The following is a 21,920-nucleotide window of genomic DNA, read 5'->3' on the forward strand; positions in this document are numbered from 1 at the left end:
ACTGGAAGTATTAACATTTTGACCCTTGAAACTTCTTTTATGTGAAAGAGTATAATTATCTGAAATAACAGCTGCATCATGTATTGACTCAACAGTTTTGTCGTCTAAATGTGTTTTTAAGTCTAAATGAACACATTGTTTGAACTCTTCTAATAACATCAATTGTCTTAGGTTATCAAAATTGTTGTTTGTTTTCTTTGAAGTAAGCCATTTATCAAATAGATCTTCTTTTTCCCGAGCAAATTCCACATAGGTTTGCGAATCAAACTTTTTATAAGATCTAAATTTCTGTCTGTATGCTTCTGGTACTAGCTCATAAGCTTTCAAAACTTCCTGTTTCACCGTGTCATAGTCAGAACTTTTTTCTGATGGAAGTGCAGAGTATATTTCAGCGGCCTTACCCTCAAAAACACTTTGTAGCATTGTAGTCCAATATGGCTTTGGCCATTTCAAATTATTAGCAATTTTCTCAAACTGTGGAAAATATTTATCGACTGTTTTTTCACAAAATTTGGGAACCAAACGTATATTTTTTGCTGCATCAAAATATTCTGATTTTGACTGGACTTAAGTGTTGCTTTCTTCTTTGACCATTTCAAGTTTTAGTTTCTCCATCTCTAGTCTTTCCCTCAGTTCAAGTTCTGCCTGTTTTAACTTTAATTCATCTTGTTTCAATTTAAATTCATCTTCTTTTTCTTTTTTTATCCATTTCCAATCTTTCCTTCATTTCTAGTTCTTTTAATTTAAGTTCATGTTCTAATTCAAGCTGTTTTAATTTAAAGGCGTCAACATTTTCGACCTTGAGTTCAAGAGCCTCTTCACCTAAAATTTCTGCGTCCACTAATTTGTCTATAACCAAATTTTTTATAATTTGTTTTCTCATAGATACTTTAAAAACTAATTTCAGTTCTTTAGCAAGCAACACTAATTCCTCTTTCTTTAAATTATCAAAACTCTCCAGGTCTGGCGTTTTCAAAAATTTACCAGCATCAAATGCCATTTTGTAGAATTTTGTTGGCTAGTTATAATACAAATACTAAACAAATTTTGAATAAAATATTTTTAAGATCCCGGACGGGCCCCCAATTTCTGTTACGGCCAGAAATCGCCTTTAAATTGTAGCCAACAAAAGACACAAATCAATAGTAAAATTTAACAATATTTATTATACAAAAATTTACAAGAAGTATTACACAAATTTTACTGTTAACTTAACTGTCAAAATATGAGTCCAATCTTTTATCTTTATCTGTATCCGTATATCTTTCGGAATCCAATCTGAATATTACGTTCACTACTATGGTCACAATCCAGTATGATGTTGTTTGTAGAATAAAAGTGTCAATCCAAATGCTGTGAATACTAATGTCTATCAATGTCTATGTCCAAGTTTAATTATGAGAGTTTAACTTTAGTGTCTGTATATATAGTGTTGTCATGGAAAATTCTAGAACACTCTATAATGGAACATTGTGGAAAATCCTGGAAAGTTACAACGGAAGTTTCTGGAATAACGTAGAAGTTTAAATTACGCATCTTTTATAAGGATCATTCTAGAAAGTTCCAATCATTCTGTGATTGTTCCAGTGTTTCCTAAACTGCACAATTATAAGATTATTTGGTAAACAACTATCAGGCCATACAACACAAATTAGGCCAACATAAATAAACATAATAATTACAATATCATAACAGACTCCAAGACCAGTGTGAAGCTAGTCGTCAATTGTAAATGAGCACAACATAACAAAGATTAAAGGTGATAGCATCCAACTTCAAACTTGATTTAGTGTTTTGTGTATTAGATACACAACATTGTACCAATTTCAGAAGGACAAGTGTAAAACAAAATGTTTCCATCTTTAAGGCGGGGGCAGAAAAATTGAATACATGAAGCATGTATTTCTTATCTACCTAAGATTTTCAGTAATTGTCCAAAACAACCGATTTAGACTCAAGATTAAATATTTGACAGCATAAACCAGATAAATATACCTCTCTGCAACCAGATGCTCCGCATGGCGCAGCTTTATACGACCGCAGAGTTCGAACCATGAACAGTTTGGGCAAGTATGGACACTACATTCAAGCTTGATATAGCTCTGAATTTGGATTGTGATTAAATAGTTGACATAGCACAGGTTTCTGACACAGAATGAATGTGGTCTTATAGTATTTTTTTTTTTTTTTTGCTTTTGAATATTTATCGCCTTAAAACAATTATTTGAAGAAATTTTCTTCTTAATTTCTGAAATTTGAAATGAGAAAAATTGTACCCCCCTTTCCTTTATTTCAAAAATAATTTCAATTCAAATTTCTAATCGGGTTTGCAAAAATACGACTTATTTCAATTTATCATAAAATATTAAAATATAAAATGACAGTCATGGTTAAATTGTAACTTCTAAAAATAAATTAACAGCTAATGATCTCGTAACAATAATTTCTTAATTATTATATATATTTAAATCACAATATTTGATGTTTCTAGAAACAGTTAAAAAATTTCTTACTAGAATTAGCAAACAAATAGCAGAGTACCAACATAAAGAAACAAAGCTAAAGAGTAATTAAGATTAAGTCAACTCCAATTCTAACCATCCTTTTGTGGCGTAGAAACTTGCGATACAATTCAGGCAATTCTATACACTGTTCCACAAGTTATTGTCTGGACACTTAACAAAGGTTTAAAACCAAGTTTATTTGGGCCCTTTTTATACCCCTTATTCCGTAACCAAAGGGACCATAACCCTCAAAATCAATCCAAACCTTCCTGTTTGTGGTTTCAATTTCAAAGATTTATATATACTTATACTTAATTTATTGGCAAATTTCCAGTAACACTCAGTTTATTAATACTGAAGTTATATATATTGACAAATTTCACATATTTAAAAGCAGTGTGAAGTAGTTCGAACATTACTTTTGGATTACCTTCCTTACACTGCTTTCGAAATTGTCTTAACTGTCCTTTAACCAGAAAAAAACCCTGGTGTTTCCCCTTATTCATAAATGGTTTGAGGTGGCAGAAACCAGTTATTTTACAATAAATCTTTAGAATTTCATGGATTTATGATTTTATTTTCTTGAAAATTCATTCAAGCTTATATACAAATAAAATGTATGGTTTCAAGGAACTAAGATGTGTGCGTGCTTATGTAAATATATAGAAAACCTTTAAATTTGGGTGTCTGTCCAGCATGGAGATTTAAAAATTTATAAATGCATTGCAAATAAGGCAAAAAATGTGGTGATTTGATACCAATCTAATCCTCACCTGCAGAATCCTGCTAAAAGCCGACAAGAATTTTAGCCAAAATTCAAGAGAGAAAGGATATTCAGTGAATTAGAGCCTTGTCCGAACCTATCCTTATCATCAAAATCTCAAGATATTTTTGTTTACATAAAACTGAATTTTTTCCCCACTTTGATTGGATGCCGTCAAGTGAGGAGACCACAATTTTGACATCTGATTGGACCTATATGTGAAGGAAATCCCCAACCTGTGTATGCAACTACTTACTTGTGTAGTACAGTAGCCTAGAATTTACATTCATTTATTTTTTCAGTGCACATGATGCAATTATATACCTCAATACTTAACTATAACAAAATTTCTGCGTGGGACACATGTTCTGGTACACCAAAACTGGTACCTGCCACCTGAGGAGCCACAAGTCAATCCTAACCAGCCCTTTGTAGTATGGAATCGTGCAGTATAATTTCAGAAAGATTCATACACTTTTACACAAATTATCGTCTTGAAACTGGCATTAAAAATTGGGTACAATACCAGAACAATTAAAATACTTATACACAACTTATCCTCAAACTAGATAAATGCTTGTTTTGGACCCCTTATTTCTAAACCTAATAGGTCTCATCAATTGTGGTTTAAATTCTATATTTTCAGAACATTTCACATCGTCTTATTTGTCAGTATTGTTGAAATTATTTAGACTAGTATTGCGAAATTAATTGGAACTTTTGGATTCGGTCTACATAATTGTATCAATTCAAAGATAACCAATGATAATATATACACCACTTTATGTGGAGTTGATCCATTCAAATGAAAAAGTTTCCGATATCCTGTGCTTGTTAAGGGGCCAGAAGGACTCCTCCGTGTGCTGGAGTTTCTTGCTACATTGAAGACCCAATGATGCTCTTTGACAAATTCCCCATTTCCATTCTCAATGTTATCATCAATTAATGGGAAATGTCCATTATTAATCTGCGGTTTACAATTTAACTTTAATACATGTTGTAATGTACTATTATATTATTCATTCATGTATTTCTTTTTCATTGCTGTATTCTGGTCATTTGGTGTTGTCATTTTGGCTGTATCAGCTCTTATTAAAATGTCCTGTACCAAGTCAGTTAATATCAAATAGTGTATTTCTATGCATATTGGCAGTTGTTATTGTTGCAGTTCAGTGTCTCAGTTGCTCCCTCTACATTTCGTGACTTTTGAACAGTGGTATACAACTGTTGCCTTATTTCTGACTCAGAATGAGGTGGAAGAACTTTTAAAATTGGACAATTTCCTATTATGGTGCAAAACCCAAAATATGAATACATGGTTCGATTCAGCATAACAAAGAATACAAGAATTTAATTTTTGATGATATCAAAAAAGTTTAATTTTGAACCCTTCAGACCTCAATGTGGACCAATTAGATACCATAACACAAAATCAAATTCCAGGCTAGATTTAGCATTTCAATACACCCTGATATATTTTATTCTTGTTGAAATCAAGCTCATTCATTCTGTACCCTGATTTGGACCAACTTTTAAAAATTTGGTCCAAAATAGTCAAATATCGCCAATAATTCAATTTTGAAAGAAACCAAACAAAGTCAAAGTATTATGTTTGGCCAATCTTTTCCTATTGTTTGGGCACTAGAGAACCACACTGCAGTTATTGCTCTGGAAACAAGAAAATTCTTGATTTTTGGCCCCCAATTCCTAAATGGATTGGACAATAACATCCAAAATCAATCTCAACCTTTTTTTGATATTTGAAACTTTGTGGTACAATTTCATAGCGATCCATACACTTAGCATGCTTGTGAGGGAATTGTGAGGGATTGTACCTGATATTCATATGATGAAGACATAATCTTTCAATCAGTTTAATTGAGGTCTGGAGCTGGCATGTCAGTTAACTGCTAGTAGTCTGTTGTTATTTATGTATTATTGTCATTTTATTTATTTTCTTTTGTTACATCTTTTGACATCAGACTCGGACTTCTCTTGAACTGAATTTTAATGTGCGTATTGTTATTCTTTTACTTTTCTACATTGGCTAGAGGTATAGGGGGAGGGTTGAGATCTCATAAACATGTTTAACCCCGCCGCAATTTTGCGCCTGTCCCAAGTCAGGAGCCTCTGGCCTTTGTTAGTCTTGTATGATTTTAAATTTTAGTTTCTTGTGTATAATTCGGAGTTTAGTATGACGTCCATTATCACTGTACTATTATGCATATTTTAGGGGCCAGCTGAAGGACACCTACGGGTGCGGGAATTCTCGCTACATTGAAGACCCATTGGTTGCCTTCGGCTGTTGTTTGCTCTATGGTCGGGTGGTTGTCGCTTTGACATATTCACCATTTCCTTTCTCAATTTTATTATATGGTTAAATATTTGTCTTAAAACATTTTTTTTTTAAATTACAACAGTCTCATACCATTATACGACTGCAAAATTTTGCAGTTGTAAAAAAACTAAACTGAGGATTCAAAGGTACAAGTTAACAAAACGTAACAATCTTTTCTATTTTTTTAATTATTTTTCAAGGAATGGAGTCCTCTATGCATCAGCAATGGTTACTTCAACCTCTACTCCTGGTTCAATGCTAATAGATGTCTGGTTAGAGGTCAAGGATAAAAACATACAAAATATTTCCAACTGTTACATTGTCACAACTCATTTTCTTTTTAAACGTTTTGCAAAACTACAAAACTGTGAAATATTCCTCTATGGGACCTTAATTTCTTTCATTGTTGGTCTATGTTAAAACTTGAACACATGTTGCAGTTCTTCTAATATTGAAATCTTGACAAAATTTCTATTTTACTTTTAAAAGTAATTGTCCTTTTTTGCAGTATATTGAAATATTAGTCTGGGCTGTAAAAGACTTATTATTCCATAATTATTTTTTTGTACGTTTGTAGTTCAAGGGAGTTTCATACGAATCTCTAGATGTGAAAAACGTTTACTAAAAAAAATGCATACAATAATGGATTACCAATATTTTTGTGATAATTTTAGGGTAATTTGTTGAAAATCCTAAATTTTGAGAAACATCTTTTTGAGCTAGGATTTCAAGGGAGATTAATGTATAGATATGCCAAATTTATTCTAGGCTTAACAAAATTACTGCTGGACTTAATCTTATGGTTTGCTGTTAATTTAATTTCTACCCCATTCTCATCTCATTCATAACATGTGATGTTAAATCTCATTCATAACATGTGATGTTAAATACACAAAAAAGGATACAATCTGTTTGACAATTTCTGAAGGACTGTGTAAATCAATCAGACGTTTGTGGATCCTCATCTGGAATCTGTCCCAGGTTTTAGAACCTTCTCCACAGGGGGTCTTACGTGTGGTAATACGAAGAACCTTGGTTGGCATACGGACTGGTCCTTTAACCTTCAAAGACTTCTCCTTTGCTCCCTTTATCAAATCTGCACACACTGCCAATATAAAAAGATATATATTAAGTAAATGATAACTAACCATTTGATATGATTTTAAAGTTCATGAAAATAATTGTGTCCCAGAAAACAGCCAACTGTTGCCATAGTGATCGTTAGATCTGCAACAGTCCCAAGTCTGCAGTCTGAGGTATACTGATATTACACACGAATGACTCAAGCACCTTCGATGGTACAACAATAAAGTTGCTGGACTTTGTCACTTCAAGCATCCATGACTCTGTCCCAAAGGTGGATCTAAGGAGTGTGTATTGTCTTGCAACAATGCATAAAACATTTTCTGCAACTCATTATACAGAAAATGTATTTTTCAATCATGACGCTGAGAGAAGGCACGTTTCAAGTAATTTTTAAGATAGTGGGAAAACTGGTTAGGTAAAGTCATAAATATGTTACCTGCATCCTGGCTTCTACTGAATATTTTGTCAATAAATAATGAAAGACAATTATGTTTTTGCTGTCAGCATTTAATAAATTTTTTAATAAAATTGAGAATGGAAATGGGGAATATGTTTAAGAGACAATAACCCAACCAAAGAGCAGACAGTAGATGAAGTCCCCCAATGGGTCTTCAATGCAGTGAAGTCATTCATTATTAATTTGTGGGCACTATTACTAGAGTATGAAATGATTTCTTTCATATGCTTGAAGATACTTTTCTATCTCCTCGAACCCGACTAGTAATCCCATTGTGGATAAAAATATTCTGAATTCAGAATTGGAAATAACTTGAAAATCAATATTTTATTTAGAAACTTTTGCAATGTATTACATGTACATATGAATATTGGACTACACTAAATGATTTCCAAAGTGATCAATTCCTAATTAAACATTCATTCCATGCAAATAATAAATCTTTCATGTATAGTTAAAACTAGTTATCAACAACACACACAAACAACAGGGCTCACACTACTTAAGAATTATAGGGAGAAGTGACTTCTCTTTTTGAAACTGATAGGGAGAAGTGGTGAGATTTGAAATAGAAGTGCTCATTCGCACGATGCGCTGTTTGGATTTTACAATAGTATAAAGGGCCATATGTAAATAATGTTCTTTTTATGTTGTTCAATTCATATGAGTAAAAAATTACAATTAAAGTAACATTTGAAATTAAAAGTTGTTTAAGTTTTACTAAGGTTCTTGTGAGAACCTACCAACTAAATATCTAGCACTAAAAAAATAATCTTATTTTAAAAAATGTAAAGAAATTATAATATATCAATTACAATTTTATTAAAAATTATCTTGTGTATGAAATTCAGTGTTTCTCATAAAAAAAATATAAAAGTTATTAAGCTGGGCCATAATATATTGATATTAGTATAATAGTCTCAGAGTTAAGCAACTTTAATCAATAGTTTGAAACAATGGGAATTATATACACCAATGAATTAGATGTAACCAAAAGTCTCTTAATGCGTGTGGAATGCGTATTTTTTCCCTTTTGGGATCAATATTCTTCTGTCAGCTGTTCCATCCGTGCATCCGTAGTAATTATTGTAAAAGTACGGATTTCGGTCATAGCTGGTCTGGTTCAGATCCGTAGTTTAGAAATCGGTCAATGGCGGACGAATGCAAGAAAATTTACAAAAATAAACGATGTTTGACAAGTTATTTGGAAAGGAACATGACGGTTTTAATGCAATAAATGGATTAAACATTTACTGGAGGCAACTTTTATCACGTTTAAATGAAGTAACAAACTTATTTTGCCGCCGTAATTTAGGTTGATGTACGTTTTCGAGTAACAAGCACCGGAACTTGCGCAAGTTGCGGAAATGCACGAAGTGATAAAAAGTTGTATTTTTATCAAATAACCTGCTACACACTGCGAAGACAATGCTTCAACCTCTTTTCTAAAGATAATGAATCGTTTATGTCTGAATTTCTTTAATTATCAGTAAAAAATTGATGTTTCATCAACTTGGTAAAAATTGAAAATGTCTGATGACGGAAGCGACTGAAAGCGACTATCGTCAAGAACAGGGCGACTTGTTTTCGCTTTTGGGGGTCGGGGAAAGCGAAGTGACGGTCGAGAAGGCGACTTCTTCGCCCAAGTCGCCTGGTAGCGTGAGCCCTGAAACAAGATAAATATTTGTGGAAAACAATTCTCTCTCAACTTTTAAAGTTCTTCTCTTATTAAAAAATAATAAATAAAAAATTGCATAGCATTTGAAATGTTTCAATTTTATAAAAATAGTCTTGTCCCAGAAAACAGCCAACTGTTGCCATAGTGATCGTTAGATCTGCAACAGTCGCAAGTCTGCAGTCTGAGGTATACTAATATAACACACCAATGACTCAAGCACCTTCGATGGTACAACAATAAAGTTGTTGGACATTGTCACTTCAGGCATCCATGATTTTGTCCCAAAGGTGGATCTAAGGAGTGTGTTTTGTTTTGCAACACTGAATAAAATAATCTGCAACTATTTTCGCACAAACTATTCTTTCTTCGCTCATGAAATATCTGAAATCATTTCAGCTTCTGGATATGTTGACTCTTTGGCAATCAAACCACATCTTATTTTATACCGATCGCAATACACTTCTCACATAAGTTTAGAGAAAGCAGGAAAACTATTGATTTGTAGCTTGATTTGAGGTATGGGTTTTGCAGATTATAGAATACCATACAGTGACCTTTAGTTGCTAACCTATATAATTCATAACATAAAAACTAACTAATGAATATGATTAGCAAGCAAGAAAGACAATTATTTTGCAAAGAGTAATATTTAAGGAGGTTGCTGCAATGCAAGAGTAGTGGAAAACAGCGATTGTCTTTTCTAGAACATGTAAAAGTACTTTACCTTTTTCTAGACTTTTGACATTTCTGCTTGTAAGAGTGATTCTAATTCTATGAATTGTTGCCTCCTCAGATGCAGGGGCTTTCCCTTCCTTGTAGGACTGAAAAAATAAAACATACTTATTTACCTAATTAGAACATGCATGTATTGGTCTCAATTTTCCAAGACAATTTTGAATGGTGGAATCTGCAATTGTTTTTACCGGTAGTGTTTCCATGGAGTTAAGTTTAGAAAATTTATATACAGTGCGGGAAATTTTATCACACCAATGACAAGAACATTACAGGAAATTCCGGAAGTGACATGTAAACAAAGGATCCTCATAGAAACAAAGATGGTGGATTAACAATGGAAAACATTAGGCCAAAATAAAAAGATTGTATGTTTGCCCAAACGCGACCGACCCAAAATAAACCCGCCGACTCAAATTCTTTTTTTGGTTTTTTTTTTGAAGAATTTTTTTTTTCGGATTTTTTTTGGGTCCGCTCCGTCATCGTACAAAACTTAATGTTTGTCGTCTTTGCGTTTGAAAGTAACTGTGAATAAGATTAAAAGAAAGCGTATAAAAGACGCAGTTAATCGATATTCGATGTTCTCTGTTTTTATCTTCTGATTTAACGAACGTAAAGAAGTAAAACATGTGAAGTGGCACAGTTTTTTTTACGCTGTAGTTGTCTGTACTACCAAACCCTTACCTATATGCTCAATGTTAATTTCATCGTGTTATCGAATATCTGATAAGAATATTCAGGTAGATTTGTTCAAAACCATGTGCAATCGAATATTTTCAATGTTATTCTGACAGGAAATGGATCCGGAAGTTGCGAATTTACAATCTTGCAAGAAGATTTTGTTTTTACTGAATAAAAAGGAATTATTTCTTGATAAATTGTTGTCTTTAATTATAATCTTTCTTTATCATGTAAATTAGATGCCCTTTTATTCAAATAGTTCAAATTTACAAGTCTCATTAGACAAGATCAGTACGTTGCTGTTTGGGAGAATTTGATAAAACTATAATTGTTCACAGAATCAGAAATATAATCTTAACTGAATGTTACTCCCTCTGAATAATGTATTGCAATATAAATCCCTTTTGACAAGAGAAATCTGACTTTTGACAGAAATATTTTGTTCACATGTACAAAAGTAAAAACATGTTATGGACGCCATATTGGATTTTTATACAAATTTGTGAGGAAGCCTCTAGAACCATGACCTAAAAATAAATAGTCTTCAGAAAACGTTAACTTTATGCAATTATATTTTATCAATAATGATTATTTTCAAAAATTTAAACTTGATTATTTAAAGAAATAAAATTATAACAAATACGTTTTTAGTTTAGAGATTCTACAGAACATGCTTTGATCTATTTATAGCCAAATTAGTTTACCTGTGTGATAATGTAAATACAAATTTGTTTTCAAAACATAAAAAAAGACACAAACTAAGGATGGTAGATAATAATTCATATAAATATTTTAGGACATTTAATCTATTTTAATAGAAATAGGATTTAAAAACTGCAAACAAATTTAATCATTACATAATCAGCTGATATTTTTTTTTACACAAACATCGTGTTGATGGAACTGTTGAAAATCACTTCATAAATCCACCAGCCCTTTCACACAGCTAGCAATTGTCAGTGTTATAAACATCTCAGGATACAAATCATATAGAAGACTAATTTATTTAAAGAGGTTTTAAATTCATGGCTTTTGGTTTTCTCTACAAAGGTTTGACGGAAAAAAAAGATATACTGTTTTAAGATCTTTTAATATTTTCATGCAAATTCTGATAAAAAAAAAAAAAAAAAAAAGAATTTGCCTACCTACCTACCCACACCCAGTCATCATGGGTCGGGTTTGGGCAAACTGAAATATTTTTAATTGTGGCCTTATGGAAAATGTGAAGGTCAGGATTATTACAGTGAGATCACTTAAAAGGTAGGTCAGTAGTGGTTTTTCTTTTGACGATTTCTGAATGGAATGTGAAATACTATATCTCGAGTGAACGCGATTGATAGTAGATTATTTTTACCAATAACTGCTACAAATTTCAGCTGAAGGCAACTATAGCTATGTCATTTTCATTATACATATGTATATATTTCATCTTATGATTATGATCTATTGAGTACTTTTTTTTAACCTGTTTTTATTGTCACAGCATTTATACTCGCGAAAACTTTGTTTGATTCGTCGGTCATGGGACCGACAAAGCAAGATTATTTGTCAGTCCTACAAAATTTTAGCCAGTCCTAAAAAAATCTGTCGATTTGATCCTAAAATAAAAATAATAACATATTTTATCCAAAAGTAACTTTATTAATATTAGTTTTTTTTTTCACAGCCACGGACAAATTAATAATGAAGGACCAGTTCTGATCTTCTGATTGTTCTTATTTAAAGTCATTTTTTCTATCCATTTCATCATCTGAATCATTTTCTCAGTATTTGTTATCTCCTTCTAAGATTTCAATCGCCGATTGTTTGCCATGAACAAATTTAGCTGGCCACGTGTAGATTGGCACTTTAGTTTCCATAGGTTTCAGTTTCTTTACAACAGAAAACCAGTACCGGAAATTAGCAGCAGGTTCATCTGAAGACCAATGTAAACACATATTGGAATTAGTTGCGGTACAACTAATTACCGATAAAAAAGGCACTGTAATGGCCGTTTTTAGATCGGTATTCGGGACCGACACTAGCTTTCAATATACTGGTCCGAGCCTCATTTTGACCAATAGGACCAACCATTTTTGCGAACTCTGTATACTTTTACTGCAATAAAATTTTCATGTTTAATTAGTAGGGTTGATCAGCAGTTCTGCCAACTCTTCATAGAGCAAATATACAAGATTTGGCCAAAATAATAATCAAAGAGCTGAATAGCTCTGACGGGAAAGACGACCCTTGTCTCTATTTTTTTTTGGGGGTATCTTTTTATAGTCTTCATATAAAGAATAAAAAAAGAACAGCTAGAACACGTAGAAAGGTTGACAATATTGAAGTCAATTGTTGTTGTTTAATCTAATTTTGTGTTTCCTTAGTTTAGGATTCAATTTGGACCAATAGATCTGCTTCTTCTAAATCTAAACATTCTATTAAAGTTGATAGTTAATTATGTGAATTTCAACTGATTTCTGTCATTTAACATCAACTACAATGTTTTCTGAAATCTTAATTGTGTACCACTGAACTGCAGGCTAGGCCATTTTCCATTTTTTGTGACAGAACTCCAAGATTTTTATTTCTTTTCTTAAGGAAGCTGGCTTGTCATGTTTTGGAATTTTGGTAAAATTTTCGGAATCCTCTGGTTTTATCCATTTGAATGCATTAGCTAATTTTGCCCGGTGACCCCCATTTTTCTTTTTATAATTCTTTTACATTTGTAATGATAAGCTGTCTGTTAAAGTCTTTTAAAATGTTAATTACTTTTTAATAGTTTTTGAGGACTTTAACTTGTCAATGATAAAGCTATGAAAAGTCAAGAGAGAATTTTTTCCCGCCAAAATTTCAATGGCTAATATATCGAAAACGAGCACGGTGACCTATATATTTTTTTTGCTCTTTGAAGTCCTTTATTAATCCACTATCAATATAAACTAGTGTTTCAAAAAGTTAATTACTTTGAAACTGAGAAGCGAACTCCCTTAAGAAAGTTAGGACTGAAAAATCCATTAAATTTTAAATTTCCATTGATAAAGTTCCCAGTTACAACTCTCATCACAGGGATACAGATACTAATAAAAAATAATATGATTTATGTAAACTGTGTGAAGCTGGTTTCCAGATCCTATATTTTCAAATATTTGTAAATTTCATGAATAAATAGGCTTAAACTTTTATTTTAGTGGATAATTACTCATTAATTGAGGTGCTCCTGATTTGGAGGAAGATTCACAAAACAGAATTTTACAGAAAAAATGAAAAAAATCATTTCTCTCCCCAATCTCATTTATCTCCACGAACTTTGATTACTTTGAAAGTTGTTGACCTACAAATTAAAGTATTGCATGATGATGTTTAAATCATCTACAGCAAACATAATTATGTTTAAATCTAACAAGTAACAATTTATAATTAGTACACGAACTCTGAGAATGATTTAACAAACCAGTGAAGGATATCCCTGCTTCTGCATACGGTGTGGCATTCCAACAATGATGTCATTATAAAATATAATGTAGGTTGGATATATTTAGAATATCTCGTCATACTGATTTTTCCGGATTGTAAAAGAAACGTAATTAGTGAGCTCAAAATACGATCATTTCGCTACAAACAGAACGGAAATGTGTAGAAAAGTGTTTAAAGTCAATCTATTCATTTGTGCGTTTCCTTCTCATCAATCTCTGTAAGATTTGTTGGGGGGTTTTCCACACTATAAAAACAAAATCAATGATGTAAGGGAATGTCACTCCGGTCAACCGGTATCAGGTCCGTTCGTGCTCAATATACTTTCGCACCCTACACGTTCGCACCCAATTTTAATTCAAATTCCAGTTGAATAATTGGAAAAGCATGATTGTTGTTTTTAATTGCTTTCGTGTAAATACTGAATTTATTTATAGCTTGGTATGAGAAAAAGATTGAAGATTTTAAACTTGTAAAACACAAAAGATAATTTATTAATTGTTTTTAACAGCTTGGTACCTTTGATCTGAAACTATGAAACAATAAAATATAGCAATACACTAACCAAAACATGATTAAGAGTTATTCAACACAAAATAAAACGTTGACAGAATCCCAATTTATTTAGAAAGGAATATTATTTTTTTTTAACAATACACTATCCAAAACATGATTAAGATTTATTCAACACAAAAAAAAAAAAGCTGTCTCACTTCATTTTGAGGACAATGAAAACAATTATACTTATAAGAATACTACTTGCCAAAACTTGATTACAAAGTTATTAAACACAAAACCAATTAAAATTTGGCGCGAAGATGTAGGGTGCGAAAGTGAAAGGGGGCGAACATGAGTGGGTGCGAACGTGAAAGGGGGCGAACATGAGTGGGTGCGAACGTGAATGGGCGTGAACGGACCCGGATTCCGGTCAACCCCATAGGGGATTGACGGCTTGAAGCCGTCTTTCCTCAAAAAATCGAAGGAAAATGCTGCCAAATAAAAATGTACATACTATTTTTTGGCCCAAGCATCTTTTGACAAATCAGAAAATTTAAACCAATTTTACACTTGCGACTAATTTGCAGTAGCCAAAAATTAGTTTGATGACTGGTGCTACAGGCCATTCCTACCCTCATGCAGGCAAACCTTATAAATACTTTTGTAGTGTATTGTCTATCAATCATTCATTAATAATTATTTGGACTAATACCTATGGATACCTATGTAGGGATATATCATTTATAGGTATAATTTGTGTCAAGTCACAGAGAAAGTTGGTGAGATGCAACCAACATCTTCATATTTTCAGCGATCATTTATCATTCATATTGTAATATATATAACATTCTGAAAACTGAATAGTAGTACCATTTTCTGGCCGACTTAATTAAAGAATCTTTAAACAGAGGTGAGCCAAACACTTCCAGCTACCAGGCAGTTTTTCAGAAAAGAAAGCACATGGTTGTTGGGGTAGTTGATTAATTAATAATGGGGAGATATTATTTTTACCATCTGATGTCTATTGATTCAACAAATAAATTTTGTATTCCCTTTAAAAGTATCTTATAATCTTTCATAAAAATAATGATATCGTAATGTGAAGTTGACTGGTCAGTACAAAAATTAAAATTATCTAAAATTTTCACTGTCTTATTTCCCCATTTTAGACTTGGAATAATCTGTATAGTTTCGGATTTATAAAAGTGAAACTTGAGTTAAATGTTGATTGACGTTTAATCATATGTATATATATGAAATATTTGCAAAAAGAAAATGGTAGTCAAAATTTAAAATAAATTTATAAGTTTATATTTTTTATCAAAATAAAGGGGAAGTGACGTTTGATTCCACGTTTAGCAGGCAAAATGGCGACGAAAATGATACTTCTTCTTGCCGGCGTAAGAATTCCATTAAAATTATTCCAGAAAAACTCCTTGCACACATATTATCTTCATATCAATACTGTCATTACTTTGATGCTTTATAACAATGACTTTTTGCATTGGTGGGCGCTTATGCACGACAAATCCTATCACCTGTTTTGACAAAACAGTATTCATAAAAATTATTTATGATCCGGTTTCTAAGTTACAGATTTTATAGTTAAAGATTGAGCTTATCTCCTGCATTTCTCTTCTGTTTATTTACACGGTAGAGTTGATGAAAAAAAAACTCAATATGAAAGCGTATTTTGATTTTGGATTATAGTTTGCAGTGGTAAAATATTCATTTCAAAAACGAATAATTTCTGATCGCATGATTCAATTGTAAAATCGTTTTAAAGTATATTTAGGAATGAACAAGATTTGTTTTAGAAATGTTGGCAGCACACAAGTGCTCATTTTATTGGATTGCATTACTCTGCTCTCAGTTTTTGGGATACGATTGCTTTAAGCAATCTGTGGACTTATACCATTGGCTCAGGGCCATGCCCTCACGTCAACCGTTTTCTTCTAAACATCAAGGAACATCTCAGATTCTTGAGATTGTCTTGCTTTAAATAGTATATACAACAAAAGGATTGAATTTAAACAACTGTCCTATACAGGGGTTGACACTAACTTTTGTAGGCAGGGCTAGTAAAAATTATATTCAACTAGCCCTGTTCTGTGTCAGATAGCCCGGTGAGTGGGCCAACGGCCCGCGAACTTGCTATGGGGGTCAGGGGTCATGCCCCCCCCCCCCCCCGAAATTTTTTGAAATTTAGATGCAAAATCCTGCATTCTGAGGCCTTTAAAGAAGATGTTTTCAGTCTGAAAAATAATTATTTCATACTTATTTATATCTTCATAAAAAAAAAAAAAAAAAAAATAAAATAAAAAAAAAATGTACACCAAAGAAATCTAACGGCAGGAACTTGTTTGTCAGATGAATTGTGAAATATAGTTCAAGAAGACACAATTTCATGGAACACTTTTTTTGCTTACAAAAAACTTAACTAGAATAATCAAATTAAAAACTGAATTGTCTCATGACGAGTTTTAACCCTGTTCTCGTTAATGCATTATGACATGCATACATCCCGGTACGTGCAATGGACGCTTTTTGATACCAATGGCTTAGTCTTGTTATCATCAACACCCCTCAGCTCTCAAAATGAAGCTAATCACATTTAATATTATTACCGGAAATTTACTTTCGTTTCAGTCCATTGCAACTGTAATGATAAATCCCGAGCAATACGAAAAGAATTATGACGACATGACAAACGCTAATTCGATAAAGACAGAGAAGATCGAAAAGTTTTCATCACCACGTGTACCTTTGGAGTAAAGGAAAAATTCAACAGGGAACCTTTCAACGCTCTATTTTTAGAACGAAAGGACATTTCCAATTTAAACTATTTACGTGACGACTATGTAATAGATAAGGCTAAACTATGCACACGATTTATCAGGATCTCTGATGTGATTAATTATAAAATTTAATAAAACCAAAATGTATATGCAGTATAATTAATGTTTATTTCAAAACAGGTTATCTTGAAACGTGGTGCATTCTTACTTCATGAACCGAGTAATCTTAGACCGAGTTGACTGTATATAGCGACTGGTTTACGGTAGAAAATTTACCCTCCAGTATCTGTATCTGTATGTAAATAAAGAGGTCGTGGAACCAGTGTAGACAATATTCGACGAAGTTGTCAGATATGACCGGCGTTTGGACTGTACTTTGCCGAAAGTACATCAGATTGATGTTCAATGACAAATAAATTTACTAGCCCCTCGGGCTACCGCGCCACGGACATTTACTAGCCCGACACAAAAGTTACTAGTAGCGGGCTAGCGTTAGTGTCGAACTCTGCTATAATGTTCTTCTCATAATCTTCATGTTTCGATATTTCCCTTGACTTGTATGCATGTTTTTAACAACATGGAAAATCAGAATTAAGCTGTATTTATCTTTAGTGTTTTTATAGATTTAACTTGCTGTCAGAAGGTTATTCAGAGCAGATCTTAGGTCATTTGGAGACCAAATCCAGCTATATACCAAAGTATCAATATGTTTATTGGGCTCACAACTTGGTTGATGAAAAATGATAATGACAGATTCACACTCTGTAAAATTATTTTGTTCTAATTACAGGTTGTTATTATGGCTACTTACTGTAATGGATTCTATGTACCAGGAGTAGCACCTGTAGAATTTAACAGAGAAGAAGCAGTAGAAGTTAGGGTGAGACATTCTTAACAGTATGAATATAAAGATTCTAAAACCATTCCTTCCTGTCTTTAATATTTTTTGTTAAAAATGTGGTAAATAATTTATAACATCTGCTGCAATTATCATGATTATTAGAAACCATTAATATTTTCGGAAAAATCAATAAAAAATTCCTTGAATAAAAGTTTTATGATGAAATGATTGACATTTTAAGTGGTTTGTTATGACTTTAAAATTACTTGTATTTTCTTCATAGTCTAAGCTCCATTCAATATTAACCTGTGAACAATAATTTACCCTCATAAAAGTATTTGTCTGTCCTAAATGTCTTGTGATGCTTTTTTCATAATAAATGGGCTGAATGATTATTGATGATACTATTAAATTGTAAAACATTACTTAGGTATGTTCAAAGTCACGATACATTGTACATGAATATGTTCCTCGTTCTACATGTTAAAGGCGAGACATTCAAACTAACTTTAATACTTACATTAAAATGGTAATATATGTGGTATAAAAGTAAAACTAATAGTATTGCTGGATGGGGATATCACAGTTCTAGTTTAATAAGACTATTTTTCACAATAATGATATTCATTTTAATTTGTAGGCTGTCAAAATGACGAGTGTAAAAACACAGCTGCCATTTGACTACTATTCATCACCATTCTGTGAACCTATAGGTGGAAAAGACTATAAAGCAGAAAATCTAGGTAAAAGTCATATACATATGTTGATGTATCATTTTGTTAATATATTTCATTATGTTAAAATGACATTCTAACAATCTGTATTGTAGGTCAAATAATGGTTAAGAAGAAAGGTTAAATTGTCATCTCAGACTGTCAGATATACTATAGCTACTAAGTTTTTAAGTGCGCTCTTTTTTGTTGATTTCCTGGGTATAGGTAAACCACTATTAAAATGTTCAACAAAGTGCTATTTGTCTTAAGATGCTAAACATGCTAAAGGCATACATACTTTAGAAAAACCAAAAAATCAAATATTTACAATAAAACAATGTTTCTTTAATCTAAAAAAATAGTAATGTACCCATGAAAATGTATGCCTCTTCAGGAGATGATACATTGATCAGCTTAGAGGAAGAAAATCACACAAAATCTGGAAACGCAAACTATAGAGAAAAATATTTAGTAATCTTTGATAAGGGTTTTCCTGTCTTCTGATTGAAAACATTAAATACCATTGTTATTTTCTGTTTTTAGGTGAAGTTCTTAGAGGAGACAGAATTGTAAATACTCCCTACAAAGTAAGTATGACTTCTGAGAGTTGGATTCAAATGTGTTTATTTTATAAGATAAAACATGTTAGAAAACAAAAGAAAATACCAGATAGATAAACAGAAAAACTGTAATGTATTTTAAAACAAATGTTAATTTAATTACAAGATACTTACTTACTTAATCCTCTTCATGTTCTTGAACACATAAGGCATCAACAAGGGACCTCCAACTCGTTCTATCTTTCGCGATTCTTTCTATTTGTTTCCAGGTGTATCCATGTCTTTTTATCTCTGCTGCTATATCTCTCCTCCATGTGCCTTTCGGTCTTCCAGGCTTTCTTTTCCCTTGCGGTGTCCATGTCAATACCTTTTTCACATGCCGGTTGTTATCCATTCGCAGTATATGTCCAATATATTTCCACCGCCTTCTCATGATTTCATTCACTATATTCTTCACACCTGTTCTTTCTGATAGTTCACTGTTTGAAATTACACTTGGCCATCTGATGTTAATTATTCGTCTCAAACAGCGTCCTTCGAATCCTCTAATTCGACTTTCTACTTTTTTGGTTGTTTTCCATGTTTCTGAACCGTACAACAGAGCTGATCTTACATTGCTCACATACAATCTGATCTTTGTCTTTCTGGATATTTTGTTGTTTTTCCATATGTTATTCAGGTTTTTGAATGCAGAAGCTGCTTTGCCAATACGGATGTTAACTTCTTCTTCAATATTTCCTTCTGCATTTACTCTACTACCAAGATAATTAAATGAGTTTACTTGTTCCAGTTCTTTTCCATTCACTGTTATTGCTTTATTGTTCTTTGTACCTATCTTCATCACCTTAGTTTTCTTTACATTTATCTTCAGTCCTACTTTTGCTGCCTCTGATGTTACTTTATCTGTCTTTTTCTGCATGTGTTCATGTGTATGAGAAAAGAGGCTGATATCATCAGCAAAGTCCATGTCCTCCAAAAATGTTGTTAGTCCCCACTGTATACCATGATTTTCAGTTGTTGTCTTCTTCATTACCCAGTCAACCACCAATATAAAGAGAAAAGGAGATATTATGCATCCCTGTCTTACTCCAGATGTTATTAAAAACCAATCTGATAGTTTTCCATCATGTCTGACTGCACATCTAAAACCATCATACATTTCCATAATGATGTTAATTATTTTTTGTGGAATTCCATACATACTCATGATGTACCAGAGTGACTCTCTATGGACGCTATCAAAGGCTTTTTCGAAATCCACATAATTTATATATATGGGTGACCTCCATTCTAGTGCCTGTTCTATAATATTTCTCAGTATGAGGATGTTATCTATACATGCACGGTTTGTTCTAAATCCACTTTGTTCTTCCCGTAGAATGGTATCGATTTTGTCTTTGATTCGTTCTAAAATTATTCTACAAAGTATCTTACCAGGCACTGATAGTAAAGTAATTCCACGCCAGTTGTTACAATCTGTAAGGTTACCTTTCTTTGGTAGTTTTATGATGATACCATCTTTCCACTGGGTAGGTAGTATTTCTTTTTTCCCATATTTCATTCAGCAAATCACGTAGGATGTTCACGTTGAGATTTATGTCTGATTTTAGTACTTCTGCTGGTATGCCATCTACCCCAGGAGCTTTGTTGTTTTTAAGTTTTTTAATGGCTGCTTTGATCTCATCATCTGTTATGGGTCCCATTTCTATTTCTATTGGTGGTGGAGCTTCCTCTGTCCTGTCAACTGAGATTTCTGGTTCAGGCCTATTCAACACCTCTTCAAAATGCTCTTTCCATCTTTCCAGTTGTTTCTCAAATTTGCATATTGTCTGACCATCTTTATCTTTGATGTGAGTACTGTTGGTATTTACTCTGCCACTAAGCTGTTTTGTAATGTTATATAGCTTTCTCATATCTCCAACTTTAGATGCATTTTCAGCCTCTTCTGCAATCTTATCTATGTATGCCTTTTTGTCTGCCTTAGCATTCTTTTTCACTTCCTTTTCCTTACTATTGTATAGATCTTTTGTTCTCTCTTGTTGTTCTCCTGTTGCTTGGTTGGTTTTTGATTTTAACAGTTTTCTTTCCAGGCCAAAAATAAATAATTGTTTGTTTCCCCAAACCCGACCCTATCAAGTCAGGTGAGGGTAGGTAGGTAGGTAAATTATTTTATTTTTTTGGTACTTGTAAATAGGAAATTACAAACCATCATTATAGGGCTGTATTTTAAATTCTAGTGTGTATTAAGCTATCAGTTTCCTCATGTCAGACTTATTAATAAAACTCTATGTATAAATTGAAATAGTTTATTTAATTGGGTTTCTTTTGAGTGGTAATTTTCCAATAATGACACAGTCTTTGTTGCCCCCACAGCTGCACAGGAGGCACATATATCGGGCTGTGCCACGGTAGAGTCATAATACGGAAATTCCACATGTGTACATCACAGTCTATTTGTAGGTGCACATTCACCACGCCTTCAACAGCATCACCTGAAATAAAGAACAACAGAGATCTTTAATAAATAAAAAATAATATCCTAGAGTACTTTGTATATATATATTGGGAATTTTCAATGAAGAAAATGTCTAAAATACTGAGCCTTCTGTTTATTATATTAAGCATTATAATCTGTCAGAAATCTGTCCAAGTTCAACGTCAGAGAGTGTTCTAGTAGAATGAAGTTTAAACCGTTCACTGAAGTATGCAATTTTCCACTGAAAGAAGGATTTGAACATTGAACCCATATCAAACACTGAATAACTCAATGGAACATGCATATAAAATACAATCAACTGAGAGTGTTTGTTAAATGTGG

At 32.6% G+C, this 21,920-nt stretch overlaps 2 protein-coding genes and 2 non-coding genes across 4 annotated transcripts in view; 1 reads left to right on the plus strand and 3 right to left on the minus strand.

Moving 5' to 3' along the window:
• Window positions 1–5,774: 5,774 nt before the first annotated feature.
• On the minus strand, window positions 5,775–15,190 carry LOC143052229 (small ribosomal subunit protein uS10). Its single transcript, XM_076225219.1, has 4 exons — window positions 15,061–15,190; window positions 9,551–9,647; window positions 6,511–6,710; window positions 5,775–5,874 (listed from the first exon to the last, which is right to left on the minus strand). Exons 1-4 carry the CDS (start codon window positions 15,061–15,063, stop codon window positions 5,818–5,820), a joined length of 357 nt encoding a protein of 118 aa, XP_076081334.1. The 5' UTR covers window positions 15,064–15,190; the 3' UTR covers window positions 5,775–5,817.
• On the minus strand, window positions 6,788–6,982 carry LOC143061568 (small nucleolar RNA SNORA53). Its single transcript, XR_012974475.1, has one exon. It is a non-coding gene; the product is annotated as a small nucleolar RNA SNORA53 (small nucleolar RNA).
• On the minus strand, window positions 8,939–9,133 carry LOC143061567 (small nucleolar RNA SNORA53). The gene has a single exon (XR_012974474.1). It is a non-coding gene; the product is annotated as a small nucleolar RNA SNORA53 (small nucleolar RNA).
• A 296-nt stretch (window positions 15,191–15,486) lies between the features above and the next one.
• The window catches only part of LOC143052237 (transmembrane 9 superfamily member 4-like), a 29,540-nt gene continuing 23,106 nt past the window's right edge, over window positions 15,487–21,920 (plus strand). Inside the window, exons 1-4 of the mRNA XM_076225230.1 lie at window positions 15,487–15,590; window positions 17,779–17,868; window positions 18,470–18,572; window positions 19,086–19,129. Of these exons, the coding sequence (XP_076081345.1) occupies window positions 15,558–15,590; window positions 17,779–17,868; window positions 18,470–18,572; window positions 19,086–19,129 (270 nt within the window). The 5' untranslated portion in view covers window positions 15,487–15,557. The remainder of the gene's footprint in view (window positions 15,591–17,778; window positions 17,869–18,469; window positions 18,573–19,085; window positions 19,130–21,920) is intronic.

This window comes from Mytilus galloprovincialis, chromosome 1 (genome assembly GCF_965363235.1).
Source record: "Mytilus galloprovincialis chromosome 1, xbMytGall1.hap1.1, whole genome shotgun sequence".
Lineage (NCBI taxonomy): Eukaryota > Metazoa > Mollusca > Bivalvia > Mytilida > Mytilidae > Mytilus > Mytilus galloprovincialis.